This window comes from Heterodontus francisci, chromosome 13 (assembly GCF_036365525.1).
Source record: "Heterodontus francisci isolate sHetFra1 chromosome 13, sHetFra1.hap1, whole genome shotgun sequence".
Lineage (NCBI taxonomy): Eukaryota > Metazoa > Chordata > Chondrichthyes > Heterodontiformes > Heterodontidae > Heterodontus > Heterodontus francisci.
Window position 1 is genome coordinate 87,801,517 of NC_090383.1, and position 18,230 is coordinate 87,819,746.

General features: G+C 45.4%; 1 protein-coding gene across 6 annotated transcripts in view; it reads left to right on the top strand.

The window, feature by feature from the left end:
- LOC137376482 (echinoderm microtubule-associated protein-like 4) overlaps positions 1–18,230 on the top strand; it is a 465,004-nt gene that overhangs the window by 375,538 nt on the left and 71,236 nt on the right. For all 6 annotated transcript variants that reach the window (XM_068045141.1, XM_068045140.1, XM_068045139.1 and 3 more), the window contains one exon: positions 7,555–7,622. In XM_068045141.1, the coding sequence (XP_067901242.1) occupies positions 7,555–7,622 (68 nt within the window). The remainder of the gene's footprint in view (positions 1–7,554; positions 7,623–18,230) is intronic.

Genomic DNA, 18,230 nt, shown 5'->3' on the forward strand with positions numbered 1-18,230 from the left:
CCAGGCGCTGCTTCACAAACCACTGACCACCTCCAGGCGCATATCCATTGTCTCTCGAGATAAGGAGGCCCAAAAGAAAAAGAAAAAGAAGAAGATGGGGTCCTTACTTCTGCTCAAAGCAGGTGTGAAAAATGACTGTGGTGCATCTTGGAGACCTGAAGCAACAGTGGCGAGAGCAGGAACAGAGGCAGAGATATAAAGAGTAGTGACCCAAGGCCCCAGACCAGAAGCAGCAGTGGCGAGAGCAGGAGCAGAGGCAGGGATATAAAGAGCGGTGGCCCGAGGTCCCAGACCAGAAGCAAGAGCAGGAGAAGAGAGGAAGATATAAAGAGCTCTGTTGAGTGGTCAGATGGCATTTGAAATAAGAGTTCAAAAAAAATCAGTGTGATGTCACAGGAAGGCAGTTAAATTGTTGGTTGGTGAGTATTTTTCTTTTTTTCTCTCTAAACGAGGGCATTGGTTTAAACTAAGAGCTGGAAAATTAAAAATTTCAATCGGGGCACGTAAAACACTCAGTGAATTATTAATGAGTGTTGGCACAGAGCAATTTTAGATCATAGATGGGCAGCTGAGACCTGTTGCTTGCAATTCCTGTGTCATGTGGGAACTTCTGGACACTTCATGTGTCTTGGCTGGCCAAGATGTCTCCAGCTGCTTGAGTGCTGGAGTCACTGGAGCATCAGGGAGGATGAGAGTTTCCTGGATCATGTGTTCCAGGAAGTGGTCACCACACAGGTAGTGAAAGTTCAGGAGAGTAGATGGGTGGTCATCTGGAAGAGCAGGAAATGCAGGAGTCTTCAGGGTGTGTGCCACTCTCAAACCAGTACTCAGCATTGGAGACTGCTTGGAGTGATGAACCTTGAAGAAATGCAATCCAAAACATGGCACCAATGGACAAAGGACTGCAGAGGAGGGAACAGCAGAAATGCAGTCTTTATAGGAGATTCCATAGTTAGTGGGACAGATGGGCATTTCTGTAACCATCAGTATGAGTCCTGCATGGTGTGTTGCCTCCCTGGTGCCAGGGCAAAGGACATCACCGAGAGGGTGCAGAATATTCTGCAGGGAAAAGGGAGTAAGCCAGAAATAATGGTACACATTGGTACCAACAACATAGAGAGAGCAGGTATTGGGGTCCTATGATCAGATTTTCTGGAGCTATGGCGGAAGGTAAAAAGTAGGATCTCGAAGGTGGTAATCTCTGGATTACTCCCAGTGCCATGCTCTAGCAAGAGTAGAAATAGGAATGTAGGGGAGGATCAATGCGTGGCTTGAGGCATAGTACAGGAGGGAGAGCTTCTGATTCTTGGGGCATTGGGACCAGTTCTGGGGCCGAAGGCACCTATTCAAAAGGGATGGGTTGCGCCTCAACAGTACGGGGACCAGTGTCCCCATGGGAGGTTTACTAGTGTGGTTGGGAAGGGTTTAAACCAAATTTACAAGGGAATGGGCACCAGCATATAGAAGTAATAAACAGGAATAAAGTGTATAAAGAAGTGAGGTTGTTGGTTAGTACGAGAGAAGGAAGTGCTACCATATTAGATAGCAGACTAGAAGGATTATGAAAAATAGAGAGACAGGTTTAGAATGCATATGTGTAAACATACAAAGTTGGTGAGCTACAAGCACAAATAGCTATGTGGAAATGTGATGTAGTGGCAACAAAGGAAATGTGGCTTAAAAAAAAGATGAGGTCTGGCTGCTTAATATTCAAGGATACAAACTGTTCAGCAAAGCTAGGGAAGGAGAAAAAGAAAGTCGGGGTGGTATTACTGATTAGGGAGCTATTGTAGTGTTGGCAAGGGAGGATGTCTTTGAGCCAGCAAAGACAGAATCCATTTAGTTAGAGTTGAGAAGCAAAAAGGGTATGATCACACTACTGGGGGTATTCTCTAGACCTTCAAATAGTGATCGAGAGATAGAGGAGCAAATCTGCTGGGAAATCAGAGATGTGCAGAATTTATAGACTGGTGGTATTTGGGGACTTCAATTAAGGTTATGAAAATGCTTCCTTTTTTTACATTTCTTTGAGGACTTGTTTGAAGATTGTGGAGATGGATTCATTTTGGACTGAAGAGATTCCAGAGATGATGGCTGGAATTTTACGGTGGATGGATGGGAGCCGGACTCCGACGTGAAAGTCGGTGGCGAACCCGCTTCCGCCTAGCCTGGGGATCCCTCCAGTATTTTACGGATCCCCAGGCTTTAATTGTCGCGAGGCGGGACTTACACCCACTTGAGGGAGGAGGACCCGCCTCAGTGAGCTGCCGGCCAATCAGCAGGCAGGCAGCTCTTAGTCCCAGCAGCGCCACCGGGAGCAATGGCCACTGCTGGGACTGCAGCCAAGCCGACGCCATGGATCGAGGAGGGAAGGTAAGTAGGGGCATGCCTCACCAGGGGGATTGGTCCTTCCCTGGTGAGACTGGAGTGGTCCTTTATGGGTAGGGGGGTGTCTTGGGTCCTGGGGGTGGGTTTGGAGGTGGGGGCGGCCCTCAATCAGGCACCCTGTGCCTGACTGCCTTGCCCCCTCCCCACCAACCCTGGGGCGCGAAAAGGCCAGCAGCAATCGCTGGGCGGCCTTTCACGTCCCCAGCGCACCCGCTTGCCATGGGTACAATACCCGTGGAGGTGGGCGAGGGCCCTTAAGTGGCCACTTAAGGGTCTTGATGGGCCTCGGGCGGGCAGGCCGTTTCCCCCGCCTGACCTCCGTAAACTTGTCCGGAGGCGGAGTTGGGGCGGGTAGGCCTCCCAGAGCCTGCCGCTCAATTTTACGCCGCCACCATCCGACCCGCTGGGGCGGCGTAAAATTCCGGCCGCTGGATTTAGTTTTTTTTTAATATGTCACTGGAAGGACTTGAGGAACTTTGTTTAAAAACAGACCCTTACTGGATGTCACATGCCTTAAGCTAAATGAACAGCAAGAGCCTTGGTGACTAGGGGGAGTTGTTTACAGAGGGGGGTGACATGTCAGATTTATGGTGGTCAAGAGTTGGTTTTGTTTTGGGTATTGTTTTGAGTTAGTTGAGGGTCAGCCTGCTAAGAGAGAAGACACCAGTTGATCCTTTCTCCACCTCTCTAAGAAACCCTGAGAATTCAGTGTGATGGCTGAAACTCCTGATGCCACATTTCTCCTGGAGGAGCCTGCTAGACTAATCCTCGACGTCGCCTGAAGAGAATTGCTCCAAAAAGATCCCAGTGACGGCTGTCTACGCGTATTTGGGATGCCAGAATAAAGGGGCAACTGATATCATTCCATATCTTCTCCTTTTCCTTCAAGAATTAACAAGTATTTGGCCAAAGTATGTTTTTGTCTTTTTTGTGAAGAGATCTCTGCAGAGAAAACTTCTTTATTTTTTTCTTCAACTGGAGGGTTGTGGGGGGTGCTTGAGTGTATGTGTTGGGGTAAATTAAGGGAACTTACATATGTCAATCTGTGTGTTAATGCTTTGTATCTTTACTGAATATGTCTTGTTTTATAATAAATTAATAATTATGTTGTTTGTTAAAGAAACCTGGTTGGTGGATTTTATTCTGAAATAAAATTGGAGTATATAATTGGCTGTATTGGTAACTGGGTAAACATTTAAATATATGTTGTGACCCGTGGAGAAGTAGAACTAGAGGAAGACAATGCACTCCTCCAGCTTCAGTCATAACACTACACAAATATGAATTTAGGATAATGTCAGCGTAAAGGGTAAGGAAGGGGAAGAATTTCTGAAATGTGTCCAGGGGAAGTTCCTTGACCAGTATATTCTCAGTCCATTTAGGAAGGAGGCATTGCTGGATCTGGTGCTGAGGAATGAGGAGGGCCACATGTCTGTGGGGGAGCATTTGGGTTAGAGTGATTATCGTATCATAAGGTTTAGATTCGTAATGGAGAAGAGCAAGGAACAATCTAAAGTAGAACTTCTAAATTAGAAGAGGGACAACTTTAATGGGATGAGAGGAAATCTAGCCAGGGTAAAATGGACCCAAAGACTGACAGGAAAAACTGAAATAGAACAAGGGGTGATCTTTAAGGAGGAGATGTTTCAGGTGCAGGCTAGATACATTCCAACAAGGGCAAACTGTAAGGCAACCAAAGCCAAAACTCCTCAGATGACGAAGGAGATAGAGAAGACAATGAAACCAAATAGAAAGTGTATGATGCATGTCAGGTGAATTTTCAAGCGAGAACCCGGCCAAGTACAGTAAGTTGAGAGGGGATGTGAAGAGAAAAATAAGACTTGCATAGAGAGGATCTGAGCATAAAATGGCAGTTAACGTAAAGGGGAATGCAGAAAGCTACTGGCATGTAAGTAGTAAGCAGGTAATAAGAGGTGGGGGGGTTCCTGTTGGGGACAAAGAGGGTGACAGATGCTTCCAAGCGCAGGGCAAGGCTAGAATACTTAATGAATACTTTGTATCAGTGTTTACTGAGGAAGAGAATGATGGCAAAATATTGGTAGAAGCGGAGGTGTTAAAGGTAATGGATGGGGTGAAAATTGATAGGAAGGAGCTACTGAAAAGACTGATTATGCTTAGAGTGGATAAGTCACCTGGTCGGGATGGCTTGCATCCCATGTTGCTAAAGGAAGTGGCAGTGGAGATAGTGAAAGGGCTTGCCACAATCTTCCAGTCTTTCCTAGAAACGGTGGAGGTGCCAGAGGATCAGAGACTGGCAAAGGTGATGTTCTTATTCAAGAAAGAGTGTAAGGACTTTCCTAGTAACTACAGGCTGGTCAATTTAACATCAGTGGTTGCTAAGGTTTTAGAAACAATATCAGGGAAAAGCTTAGCAGGCACTTACGCGCATACGAATTAGGAGCAGCGGTAGGCCATTCGGCCCCTTGAACCTGCTCTGCCATTCAGTAAGATCTTGGCTGATCTGTTTGTGTTTCAAATTCCACACTCTCATCTACCCCTGATAACACTTGATTCCCTTGCCTAAAAAGAATCTATCTACCTCCCCCTTAAAAAATATTCTATTTCCCCGCCTCCGCCACCTTCTGAGGCAGAGAGTTCCAAAGTCATACAACCCTCTGAGAGAAAAAAATTCTCTTCATCTCTGTCCTAAAAGGGCGTCCCCTAATTTTAAAACAGTGTCCCTAGTTCGGGACTCACCCACAATAGGAAACATCCTCTCCACATCCACCTTGTCAAGACAGTTCAGAGTCTTATAAACTTCAATCAAGTCTCCCCTCACTCTTCTAAACTCCAGTGTAAACAAGCCCTGTCTGTCCAGCCTATCCTCATAAGACAACCCACTCATTCCAACTATCAATCTAGTAAACCACCTCTGAACTGCCTCCAATGCATTTACATCCATCCTTAAATAAGGAGACCAAAACTGCACACAGTATTCGAGATGTGATCGCACCAATGCCCTGTGTAATTGAAGGAGAAACAGCACAGATTTTTAAGAGCCGAACATGCCTGAATTTTTTGATGAAGTAACCAAGAGGGTTAGTGTTTAACAAAGTACCACATAAAAGGCTGGTTAGCAAAAGTGAGGCTCTTAGAATAGGAGGGTCACTGTCAGATGGAATTTTAAAAAATTGGCTTAAGGACAGAAAACGGCGAGTTGTGATAAATGGTTGTTTTTCAGCCTGGAGGATGGGATGTTCCCCAGGAGTCAGTCCTAGGACCACTGCTTTTTTTGATATACATAAATGACTTGGATATTGGAATACAGAGTAAAATTTCAAAATTTGCCAATGATACCAAACTGGTAGGTGCAGCAAGCAGTGAGGATGGTAACAATCAACTGCAATAGGATATAGATAGGCTAGCAGAATAGGCAGATAAATGGCAGATGGAATTTAATATAGAGAAGTGTGAGGTGAAGCATTTTGGCAGAAGTGATAGTGAGAGACAATATAGACTAATACAGTTATAAAGTGTGTACAGGGACGGAGGAACCTGGAGGTTCATGTGCAGGACATACAAAGAACAAAGAAAGAACAAAGAAAATTACAGCACAGGAACAGGCCCTTCGGCCCTCCAAGCCTACGCCGATCCAAATCCTCTATCTAAACCTGTCGCCTATTTTCTAAGGGTCTGTATCTCTTTACTTCCTGCCCATTCATGTATCTGTCTAGATACATCTTAAAAGACGCTATCGTGCCGCGTCTACCACCTCCGCTGGCAATGCGTTCCATGCACCCACCACCCTCTGCGTAAAGAACTTTCCACGCATATCCCCCCTAAACTTTTCCCCTTTCACTTTGAACTCGTGTCCCCTTGTAATTGAATCCCCCACTCTGGGAAAAAGCTTCTTGCTATCCACCCTGTCTATACCTCTCATGATTTTGTACATCTCAATCAGGTCCCCCCTCAACCTCCGTCTTTCTAATGAAAATAATCCTAATCTACTCAACCTCTCTTCATAGCTTGCGCCCTCCATACCAGGCAACATCCTGGTGAACCTCCTCTGCACCCTCTCCAAAGCATCCACATCATTTTGGTAATGTGGCGACCAGAACTGCACGCAGTATTCCAAATGTGGCCGAACCAAAGTCCTATACAACTGTAACATGACCTGCCAGCTCTTGTACTCAATACCCCGTCCGATGAAGGAAAGCATGCCGTATGCCTTCTTGACCACTCTATTGACCTGCGTTGCCACCTTCAGGGAACAATGGACCTGAACACCCAAATCTCTCTGTACATCAATTTTCCCCAGGACTATACTGAGAGAATAGTTAGCAACACATATGGGATCTTGGGTTTCATAAGTAGAGGTATTGAGTACAAAAACAGGAAGTTATGCTGAATCTTTTATAAAGTTCTGGTTAGGCTACAACTAGAGTATTGCATCCAGTTCTGGTCACCATATTTTAGGAAAGCTGTGAGAGTCCTTGAGAGGGTGCAGAAGAGATTTACTAGAATGGTTTCAGGGATGAGGGATTTTAGCTACAAGGTTAGGTTGGAGAAACTGCGGTTGTTCTCCTTGCAGCAAAGGAGTTTGAGGGGAGATTTGATAGAGGCATATAAGATTATGACAGGTTTAGATAAAGTACATAAAAGCTGTTTCCATTAGCTGATTGTACAAAGAGTAGGGGACACAGATTTAAAGTTTTGGGCAAGAGATGCAGGGGTGGTGGTGTGAGGAAGAGCTTTTTTATGCAGCAAGTGATAATGAGCTGGAACCTGCTGCCTAAGAGGGTGGTAGAAGCGGAGATGATGAATGATTTCAAAATTAAATTGGATGGGCACTTGAGGGAAATAAACTTACAGGGATAGAGCGGGTTAATAGGACTGATTGGAATGCTCTATAGAGAGAGAACATACACTCGATGGGCCGAAAGGCCTCCTGCAGTAATGACACTATGACCTGTTGCAAAGCAAAAGTGCCAGTATAAGTTTATCAAAAAGTGTTTAAATTTGATGTATTCTGTGTGATTGAATGCACAAGCCTTTCTAATTTTACAATTTGACAGCAGCTCTGGCATATCCAGTGCAGAGTCCAGGTACTATAGCTAGGAACTTACAAAAACAGAGAGAATACACTAAAATAGTTTCTAAAAAAATAAATAAAGTATAGTGATATTTTCTTTGGTCTCTCTTTAGGAGCCAGGCCATTGTGCTGAATTCCATCCCAGCGGTGTAGTGGTTGCTATAGGAACGCATTCGGGCAGGTAAATCTGATCATATCTGTTGAATACCATAAGTCTATCTGATGGTAACTCTGTTTTTTAGAATGGTACGTTATGCAGCTTTACAGTTGAACAGATAATTGCCATATTCCCAAACCTCCATGCATACTGCAGTTTGGCTAACAGGTGCATTACCAATGTCTAGTGGCCTAATTCATCCTTTGATTTTTTTTTTTTTGTCCTCCTAGAAGTATAACTTAGGTGGGCAACATTTAAAAGTGGGAGGATTAAGTATGGGATGGCTTCTCAGAGTGAGCTATGTACTTCAAGTGCTTAACTTACTTGCCTGACTCGTACACATTTTGTTCCAAACTCCATAATGGAAGTAAACAAACTCCACTGTTTATATTAAACCAGTAAATTTTTTTAACTGAAAATTAGCTGCATAAATATGAATGTATTATTGCTCTATGATCAACATAAAAAAAATTTAATTGTTATCATAATAGCAAGTCGGTAACAGCAATTAATCAGCTAGAATATGAACTCCTTGAACTGTTACTGCTACAAATTGTATATAGTTGCATAAACTGACAGCAGGATAAAGAAGTGGACCTGAGAGGGAGCACAGCAAGAACAGCAGCAGGATAAAGGAGTGGGCCTGAGTGAGAGCACAGCGAGACCGTCAGCAGAATAAAGGAGCGGGCCAAGGGGGAGCACAGTGAGACCGGCAGCAATATAAAGGAGTGGGCCTGAGAGGGAGCACAATGAGACCCGGCGGCAGGATAAAGGAGCGGGCCTGAGAGAGAACACAGCGAGACCTGCAGCAGAATAAAGGAGCGGGCCTGAGAGAGAACACAGCAAGACCAGCGGCAGGTTAAAGGAGTGGGCCTGAGAGTGAGCACAGTGAGACCCGGCGGCTGTATCAAGGAGCAGGCCTGAGAGGGAGCACAGTGAGACCCGGCGGCAGTATAAAGGAGCAGGCCTGAGAGGGAGCACAGAGACCAGTGGCAGGATAAAGGAGCGGAGCTGAGAGAGCACAACAAGACTGTTAGCAGTAGAAAGGAGTGAGGCTGAGAGTCTTGGTGTCACTGGCGACAGGATGAAGGTGTGGGCCAAGGGGAAGCACAGAGAGACCAGTGGCAGTACAAAGGAGCAGGGCTGAGAGAGCCATAGTGTGACTGGTGGCAGGACAAAGGAGTGGACCGAAGACAGAGAGCACAGCGAGACTGGGAGCAGGATAAAGGAGGGGGCTGAGGGGGAGCACATTGAGATTGGCGGCAGAATAAAGAAGCAGGCTTGAGAGGGAGCACAGTGAGATTGGCGGCAGGATAAAGGAGCGGAGCCGAGGAGAAGGTGCAGACCAACTGCGTTCTAAATTAAGTCAAAGGTGTGATGTCACAGGGAAGAAGGTAAGTGTTTGGTGAATATTTTTCTCTTTTCTCTCTCTAATCTAGTGTATTGGTTCAAATGAGGAGCTGGGAAATTAAAAATATTCAATCAGGGTTAATATAACAGTAATTGTTGTAGTAAGAGTATAAGCACAGAGCAGGGTCTAGAAGTATTAATTAAAATTGATAGTTTAAACAGGATACTAAATATATTGGAAAAAAAACACTCTATTTCCTTTAACAATGATGGATGGGCAGTTGTGACCTGTTACTTGCAATTCCTGCACCATGTGGGAACTTCAGGACACTTCATGTGTCTTGAGCGACTATGTATGTAGGAAGCGTCTCCAGCTGCTTCAGCTCGAGCTCAGGATTTCCGAGCTTGAGGGGCAGCTAGGATCACTACAGAGCATCAGGAAGCAGGAGAGCTTCCTGGATCTTATGTCCCAGGAGGTAGTCATCCCACAGGCAGTCGGAGTTCAGGATACGAGGTGGGTGGCCATTCAAATGAGTAGGAAGATGCAGGAAGTGCAGGAGTCTTTGGAGTGTGTGCTACTCTCAAACCGGTAATTAGCTTTAGAGGCTGCTGGGAGTGACGACATCTTGAAGGAGTGCAGTCCAGGCCATGACACGAATGGGCATGGGACTGTATAGGAGAGAGAAACAAAGTGCAGGCACGCAGTTGTTATAGGTGATTCCATAGTCAGAGTGACAGCCATTTCTGTAACCGTTATTGTATGTTCCGCATGGTGTGTTGTCTCCCTGGTGCCAGGGCAAAGGACATCATGGAGATGGAGGAGGATATTCTGCAGGGGGAAGGGAGTGAGCCAGAAATTATGGTACACGTCAATACCAACAACATAGAGAGAGCAGCTACTGAGGGCCTACAATCAAATTTTCAGGAGCTAGGGAGGAAGTTTAAAAAGTAGGATCTCAAAGGTAGTAATTTCTGGATTACTCCCAGTGCCATGCGCTAGCGAGTGTAGAAATAGGAAGATAGGGAGGATCAATGCATGGCTTAAAGCATGGTGCGGGAGGGAGAGCTTCAGATTCTTGAGGCATTGGGACCAGTTCTGGGGTAGGAGGCACCTATTCAAAAGGGACAGGTTGCACCTCAACAGGACTGGGACGAATGTCCTCGCAGAGAGATTCACTAGTGTGGTAGGGGAGCGTTTTAAACTAAATTTGTAGTGGGATGAGCACCAGCCTATAGGAGTAGAAAAGAGGAATAAGGTGAGAGTGTCAGGTCGTACTAGAGAGCGACATAGTTCCATATTAGATGGGACCAGACTGAGAAGGACTACAAGGAATACAAAGACAGGATTACGTTGCATGTGTGGTGAATAAGGTTGATGAGCTACAAGCACAAATAGCAGTATGGGAATATGATATAGTGGCAATAATGGAAACGTGGCTTAAATATGGGGAGGGCGAGGTACTTAATATACAAGGATATAAAGTGTTGTTACGAACAGGTGAGAAAGGTGTCTCGGGGTCTCTTTCAGCCTTCACCTGGTCTTATTGTAACAGATATAATTCTTTAACAGACTGTTTTGAGCTCTCCCCTTGGTGAATCCTTGTTCACTGCTTTCCAATTATAAGGCAAAGAAATGAGCATAAACAGGCTTTCTTAGGTTTATAAAAGAAAAGTGAAATTTTATTAAATTTAACCTTAAACTTTAATTAGGTTAACATCTACAAATACACGCCGCACCCACGCTAGCATGCATGCGCGATACACACATGCAAATAGAGACAGAAAAAAGCAGAAGAGAAAATAGAGAGGTTTGAGGCAATATCAGAAGAGTTTGTTGTTACTGTGCTTCGAGCTCATTGTAGTCCTTTTGTAAGTGGTCTTACTTTTCGTTGGGGCCCAGTATTATTCTTAAACCTTGTTCACTGTAGGAAACTTTTCTCTCTTGTGGTTCATGTGTCTTCAATGGATCTTCAGTTCCGTGAGAAAGAGATGGGAGCAGACAGGAGAGAGATGTTCTCAGTCCAGGAGCAAAGGGCTTTCTGAGTTCAAATTCTCTGTAGTAAGTTCAAATTCAAAAGAACCAACAGACAGTTAGTCGTGTGACTAAATTGATCTGACCATGTCTGTTTGTGTATTCGGCCATTTTAGCAGTTAACCTGGAATGCTAGCCTCTCCACCTTCCATGTCTGGTAATCAATGGGATTAAATGGGAGCAGGGAGTGGTCCCTTTGTCCTTTCCAAGCACTGTCTGTTATTATGCAAATGTCTTTCCAGTCACGGGCTTGGCAACCCCTTGTAAAAGGCCTTCTTTTCTTCCCAGCAACAATTTTAAAATTTAATGTCCATGTGGCATGCCCCATTCTTGGCAGGTGGGGGCCTGCATGACACCTCCACCCCCAGGGGAATGAAATGTGATTTGAAAAAGAGGGCGCATTTCATTAAAAGGTTTGAGAGAAATATTAGATACAGAAAGAAAAACCATGCATTTCGCTCATTCATTTCCATTCATTCATACCTCTTAAAGCTTATTAAAATTCTCTTTTCTGGGTGCCAGTGCTGCTATAACTTTTTGTTTTGTTTTTGGCATCCCAGTAGCCATGTGGTTCTTTGGGGAAGCTTTTCTTCAGTTTACCCATTGCCATGACTGCCTAGGGTTTTGTTCCTGTGGAGGTAATGTTTTTTTCTAGGAGAGTTAGGAGTGGGCGAGTCTATCCTGAACTCTCTGAGTCATGCAAAGACTTTTGACTCCAGGTGGACTGTGGGGGAGGATTCTTTGTTAATCTCCCCTTTGTTCTCAGGGACACTCCTACCTGCAGATATGTGTGCAGACTTGATTGCACTCTCCTGTGGCACTTTGACTAGGTGAGGCATCACCCTCACGGTTTCTCTGTCCCCTAGAGGTCTCTCTTTGTCTCTGCAGGTTCCTGCAAATGCTGTTAGCAAATCTGGTGGGGCACTTCCAGTGTCTGCATTTACATAGGAGAATGTGGGGTCTAACTTTTCAAATTTTTCAGGGTGGGCTGACTGGACAGCAGGGGTTTTCATCTGGGATTCCTCCCGGACTTGCTTTCACCTGCCCTCTTGGTCACTTTTTCCCCTTCTCTGTCTAAACTTTTGCCAGCCGTGTGCCTGCCTGTCCCCCTTTGTTCTTGGCGGGGGTCCTTTACAGTTCACCAGCCCTTTGCTGGAGAGTCCTCCTAACACTGGTACAGAACTTAGGGGTGCAGGTTTCACTGTAGGTTGGGGTTTCCCCTCAACCTGGTACATGTGGCAAATCCTGCAGTACTCCACCACTTCTTTGTGGAGTTTTGGTCAGTCAAGCTGCTGTCTTATGCAGGCTTTGGTCTTTCGTACAGCCACTATCGTCTCGTGGGCCCTTCTTAATATTTCTCCCCAGTACCTCTGCGGCACCACTAACTGGTGAACTACTGTCCACTCCTTGCCCTCAGGTCTGTGAAGAGAACTCCATTTTCTCATCAGTACCTCATTCTTTAAATAGTAGCAGTCAGGGACTCTCTCTGCTTCACTTTCAGACTGGGCAGCCTGTACTAACTCTCGCAATACTGGCTCGGCTCGCTGAGCCTCAGCTCGGGAAAATCCATTTAATTCATTCCCTGGGTCTCCTAACTTTCCAAAGAAAATCTCGGACAGGCAGACCACGTGGTCATTTGCCTGCAGTGCCAATGCAGTCTCCTCTGAGGGAGTTGGTTTGATCATGGCCTGATCCACTACATATTCAAGGACTCAGCAGGGGGCCGTCTCCTGCCACTGTCCTGTCTCTCTGACCTCCTGTGGTCTTTCTTTCACAACTGGGTGGCTACCACCTTCACCCCCGCCAGATCATTACCTAGGAGCAGGTCAACCTCATCCACAGGCAAGTTAGAGACAATCCCTATGATCACCGGTCCCGAAACTAGGTTGCATTCCAGGTGCAGCCGGTGTACAGGTACAGGCATAAACTGAAAAAAGAACCCGACCTGAACCTGACCGTATTACAGCAGACCCAAGCCCGACCCGGCTGGAGTCCCTCCGATTTTGCCCAGAGCCCGGCCCGACCCGAACCCTCCCTGACTCGACCCAACCATCCTTTTACTTACCTTCCAACTCGGAGCTCCACGAAGCTGCAGCACATGCGCGATGACGTCATAATGACATCACTTGCTCACTGCGCAGACTCGATTTCGTCCAGGACTCCCAGCTCAGGTAAAATTTTCAACTTCATTACTTACCAGCAGAGCGCTTACCATGTGTGTCCGGCCCGACCTGACCTGGACTCGGCCCGGCCCGACCTGACCCCGGCCCGGCCCAACCTGACCCGAGACCGAAAGCTGTACCCTGACGATGGGCCCGACCTGACCCAAACCCGACACGTGTCGGGTCCCGTGGGGTTCGGGTCAGGTAGCAGGCCTCTATTCCTAGCCACCTTATCTACCTGTGCTGCTGCCTTCAGTGATCTATGGACAAGTACACCAAGGTCTAATGGCCCCTGTGTCCCTGAGAATCACTATGGGCTTGCTGGCCCCTCTTGAGGGTTATGGGGTTACTTTCCCTTCAAACACAAAACCCTGATAACCTCCAGGAGTCCTATTAACGTTTCCTGCACTGGCCGTAGTAGACTTCCTGGGTTGCTCCCTTACTACAGTTAAAGCCGCAGCTCGCTCTTTGCTTTCCATCAGGGTCCCGTCTCCACTGAGTGGGTGTGCCATGATTAACGCTACCAGTTTCCCCTTTAGTTTCCAGCAGTCAACTTTTAAATGCCCTGCCTTATTACAATGGAAGCACACACGTCTCCAGGTCTCACTCTTGCTTACAGCACCTTTCTTTTTGGCTGGAAGAGACCCCCTGTGTCTCCTGCTTTCCTTTCTCTTTCAGGACTGCCTGGGTGCATATCACCTACCTATCCTTTGTCCTTTTCGAAGTTGTGGGGGTGATTAGGAAAGGTTCTCCCTTGGGAAACCAACATAAATTAATGCAAACTCATCAGCTATAACGGCTGCTTGCCGGGCTCCCTGCACCTGCTGCTCCTCCACATGGGTCTTTATTGAGAATGGGAGAGAGTTTTTAAATTCATCTAACAGAATTACTTCTCTGAGAGTCTCATAGCTGAGCTGTATTTTAAGGGCCCTCAGCACTGGTCAAAAGCCAGCCACTTACTTCTTTCAAACTCCAGGTAAGTTTGATTAGTTTGTGTTTTTGAGAGTTCCATACTTTTGTCTATAGGCTTCGGGTACTAATTCATATGCCCCAAGGATAGCATTTTTGGTCAGTTCATAATTTGATGAACTCTCTTCTGGCAACAAGGAATAAACCTCATGGGCTTTTGCAATAAGAGAGACAGGTCTCAGCTGGCCATTTTAGCTGCCTTGCCAGTTTCTCAAAAGATACAAAAAACACTTCCACATCTTCCTTATTGAATTTTGGAATTAATTGAGCGAGTTTCAGCAGTCTTGTACCCAGCCCTGAATTATGCTGCTCCATATTCGCCGTGCTTTCACTGGGGTTACTCTCTCGCCCCCTAGTTAACTCCAGCCGCTTCAGCGCGCTCTCTTCGGATTCTTTCTGGAATATTCTTTCTCTCTCTCTCCCGCCTTTCATTTTCTTCACCTTCCTTTTGGAAGGCTCTCTCTCTTCCCGTTCCTTCTGGAAGGCTCCCCCTTTCTCCCTCCCTCTCTCTCTTTTTCTCTTTCTTCTAATTCACGTTTCGTCTGTTCCAATTGTATCTTAGCTAACAATACACTGTCAGATTCTGCTTCTAAGCCTGTTTCTACTACTTCAGATTCAAGGGAAAAAGCCTTAGGAGTTCAGACTTCCTAGCCTTGCCGCGTACAGTGATCCCACACTGCTCAGCCATTTTTCTGAACTTTTCCATAGACAATGCTTTTAACTTATCCCAAGTTACTTCACCCTGGCTTGGAGTGCTACCAGCTTCGGTTGCAGATATGTTAGTAGTCAATCACACACAACCACAAGAAAACCTGTATTAATCTTGCTCTTTTAAATTTTTTTTGATTGGGAACAATTTGGCTTCCCACTTCCAATTTCTCTTGTTTGTCTGTGGGTAAAATTATGGACGAACCCCCAAGTTTCTGTTACGACTAAGTGAGAAAGGTGTCTAGGAGTCTCTTTCAGCCTTCACCTGGTCTTATTGCAATAGGATTTAATTTTTTAACACACTGTGTTTTGAGCTCCCCCCTTGATGAATCCTTGTTCACTGCTTTCCAATTATAAGGCAAAGAAATCAGCATAAACAGGCTTTCTTAGGTTTAAAGAAGAAAAGTGAAATGTTATTAAATTTAACCTTAAACTCTAATTCAGTTAACGCCTACGAATACATGCCGTGTCCCACACTAGCATGCATACGTGATAGAGACAGAAAAGAGCAGAAGAAAAAATAATGTGGAGAAGTTTGAGGAAAAATCAGAAGATTTACTTGTTACTGTGCTTCGAGCTGACTGTAGTCCTTTTGTAAGTGGTCTTGCTTTTCGTTGGGGCCCAGTATTATTCTTGAACCTTGTTCACTGCAGGAGACCTTTCTCTCTTGGGCTTCATGTGTCTTCAATGGATCTTCAGTTCTGTGAGAAAGAGATGGGAGCAGACAGGAGAGAGATGTTCTCAGTCCAGGAGCAAAGAGCTTTGAGTTCAAATTCTCTGTGACAAGTTCAAATTCAGAAAAAACCAACAGACAGTTAGTTGTGTGACTAAACTGGTCTGACCACGTCTGTTTGTGTATTCAGCCATCTTAGCAGTTAACCTGGAATGCTAGCCTCTCCACCTTCAACGTCTGGTAATCAAAAGTCCATTGTGGATTAAATGGGAGCAGGGAGTGGTCCCTTTGTCTTTTCCAAGCACTGTCTGTTACTATGCAAATGTCTTTCCAGTCACGGGCTTGACAACCCCTTGTAATAGGCCGCCTTTTCTTCCCAGCAACAATTTAAAAATTTAATGTCCACATGGAGAAATATCTGTGCCCCATTCTTGGCAGGTGGGGGCGTGCATGACAATGTTCAGAAAAGATAGAGGCCAAGTGGACCAAATGTCTATCTGGGAGCACTGTGAAACTGTGCCCACTCATGAAAGGATCGAGAATGAGAGTGCACAGATTTAAAGTAATGGTAAGAGAAGCAAAAGTGTCATGGGGAAAAACTTCTACACGCAGCAAATGGTGGAGGCATTGCAGCATTCAAAACGAAATTAGACCCTTATATGAGAAGGAAGAATGTTCAGGGTTACAGGAAGAAGGCGGGGGAATGGCACTAAGTGATTGGCTCTTTCGGAGAGCAGGTGTGGACACGATGGGCGAATGGCCTCCTTCTGCACTGTAACAATTCTGTGATTCAGTATCATAAAGTTTAGAATAGTAATGCAGAAAAGCAGGAAACAAAATAAGGTAGAACACCTAGATTGGAGGAGGGCTAATTTCAGTGCGATGAGAAGGGATCTAACGAGGGTAAAATGGAACCAAAGACTGACAGGCAAACGTGTAATGCAACAATGGGTTATCTTTAAGGAAGAGATGCTTCAGGCACGGTTGAGGAATAGTCCAACAAGGGCGAAAGAAATGGGTACCAAAAACAGGGCTCCTTGGATGACGAGGGGGATAAAGATTATGATTAAACAGAAAAAGGGTGTGTGATGCGTGTCAGGTGAATCCTTCAAGTGAGAATCAGGCCACAAACAATAAGTTGAGATGGGAGGTGAAGAGGAAAATACAACTGGCAAAGAGAGAACATGAGAATAGAATGGCAGTCAACATAAAAGGAAACCAAAAAATCATCATCTGGCATGTAAATAGTAAGCAGATAATAAGAAGTGGAGTGGAGCCTATTAGGGACAAAGAGGGTAATATATGCTTCGAGGCACAGCGCAAGGCTAACATACTTAATGAGTATTTTGTAACAGTGTTCACTAAGGAACAGGAATCTGAAAATATCGGTAGAAGCAGAGAGAGTAGAGGCAATGGATATGGTAAAAATATAGTGGGTGGGGGGGGGAGCTACTAAAAAGGCTAGCTATGCTTAGGGTAGTTAAGTCACCTGGTTCAGAAGCTTGCAACCCAGGTTGCTCAAGGAAGTCGGGGTGGCGATAGCAGAAAGGCTTGCCTTAATATTCCAATCTTCCCTGGATATGGGGGAGGTGCCCAACATTTGGAGAATGGTAAATGTGACACCCTTATTCAAGAAAGGATATAAGGACGGTCCGAGCAACTACAGGCCAGTTAGTTTAACATCAGTGGTGGGTAAGGTTTTAGGACCGATAATCAGGGAAAACTCAACAGACACTTGGAGAGGTTCGAATTAATTAAGTATAGCCAGCACGGATTTGTAAAAGGGAGATCGTGCTTGACTAATCTAATTGAATTTTGATGAAGTAACAGAGAAGGTTGATGAAGGGAATGTGGTGGATGTTGTTTATATGTATTTTAAGAAAGTGTTTGAAAAGGTACCACATAAAAGGCTGGTTAACAGGATTGTGGCTCATGGAATCGGATCTTCAGTGTCCAATTGGATAAAAAGTTGTCTTAAGGACAGAAAACAGCAAGTCGTCGTAAATGGTTTTCAGATTAGAGATACAGCACTGAAACAGGCCCTTCGGCCCACCGAGTCTGTGCCGAACATCAACCACCCATTTATACTAATCCTACACTAATCCCATATTCCTACCAAACATCCCCACCTGTCCCTATATTTCCCTACCACCTACCTATATGAGTGACAATTTATAATGGCCAATTTACCTATCAACCTGCAAGTCTTTTGGCTTGTGGGAGGAAACCGGAGCACCCGGAGAAAACCCACGCAGACACAGGGAGAACTTGCAAACTCCACACAGGCAGTACCCGGAATCGAACCCGGGTCTCTGGAGCTTTGAGGCTGCGGTGCTAACCACTGCTGTGTTGTTTATCAGACTAGAGGATGGTAGACAGTGGTGTTCCTGAAGGATCAGTACTGGGAGCACTGCTTTTTTTACTATATATAAATGACTTGGATCTCGGCATACAGAGTAGAATTTCAAAATTTGCTCATGACACTGAACTTGGAGGTGAGGCAAACATTGAGGATGATATGAACCACCTGCAACAGGATAGTGAAGATGCTATGGAGCGCCTGCAACAGGACATAGGCTAGCAGAATCGGCAGACAGGTGGTAGTCGTAGAGTCATAGAGTTATACAGCACAGAAACAGGCCCTTCGGCCCATTATGTCTGTGCCAACCATCAAGCACCTAACTATTCTGATCTCATTTTCCAGCACTTGGCCCGTAGCCTTGTATGCTATGGCGTTT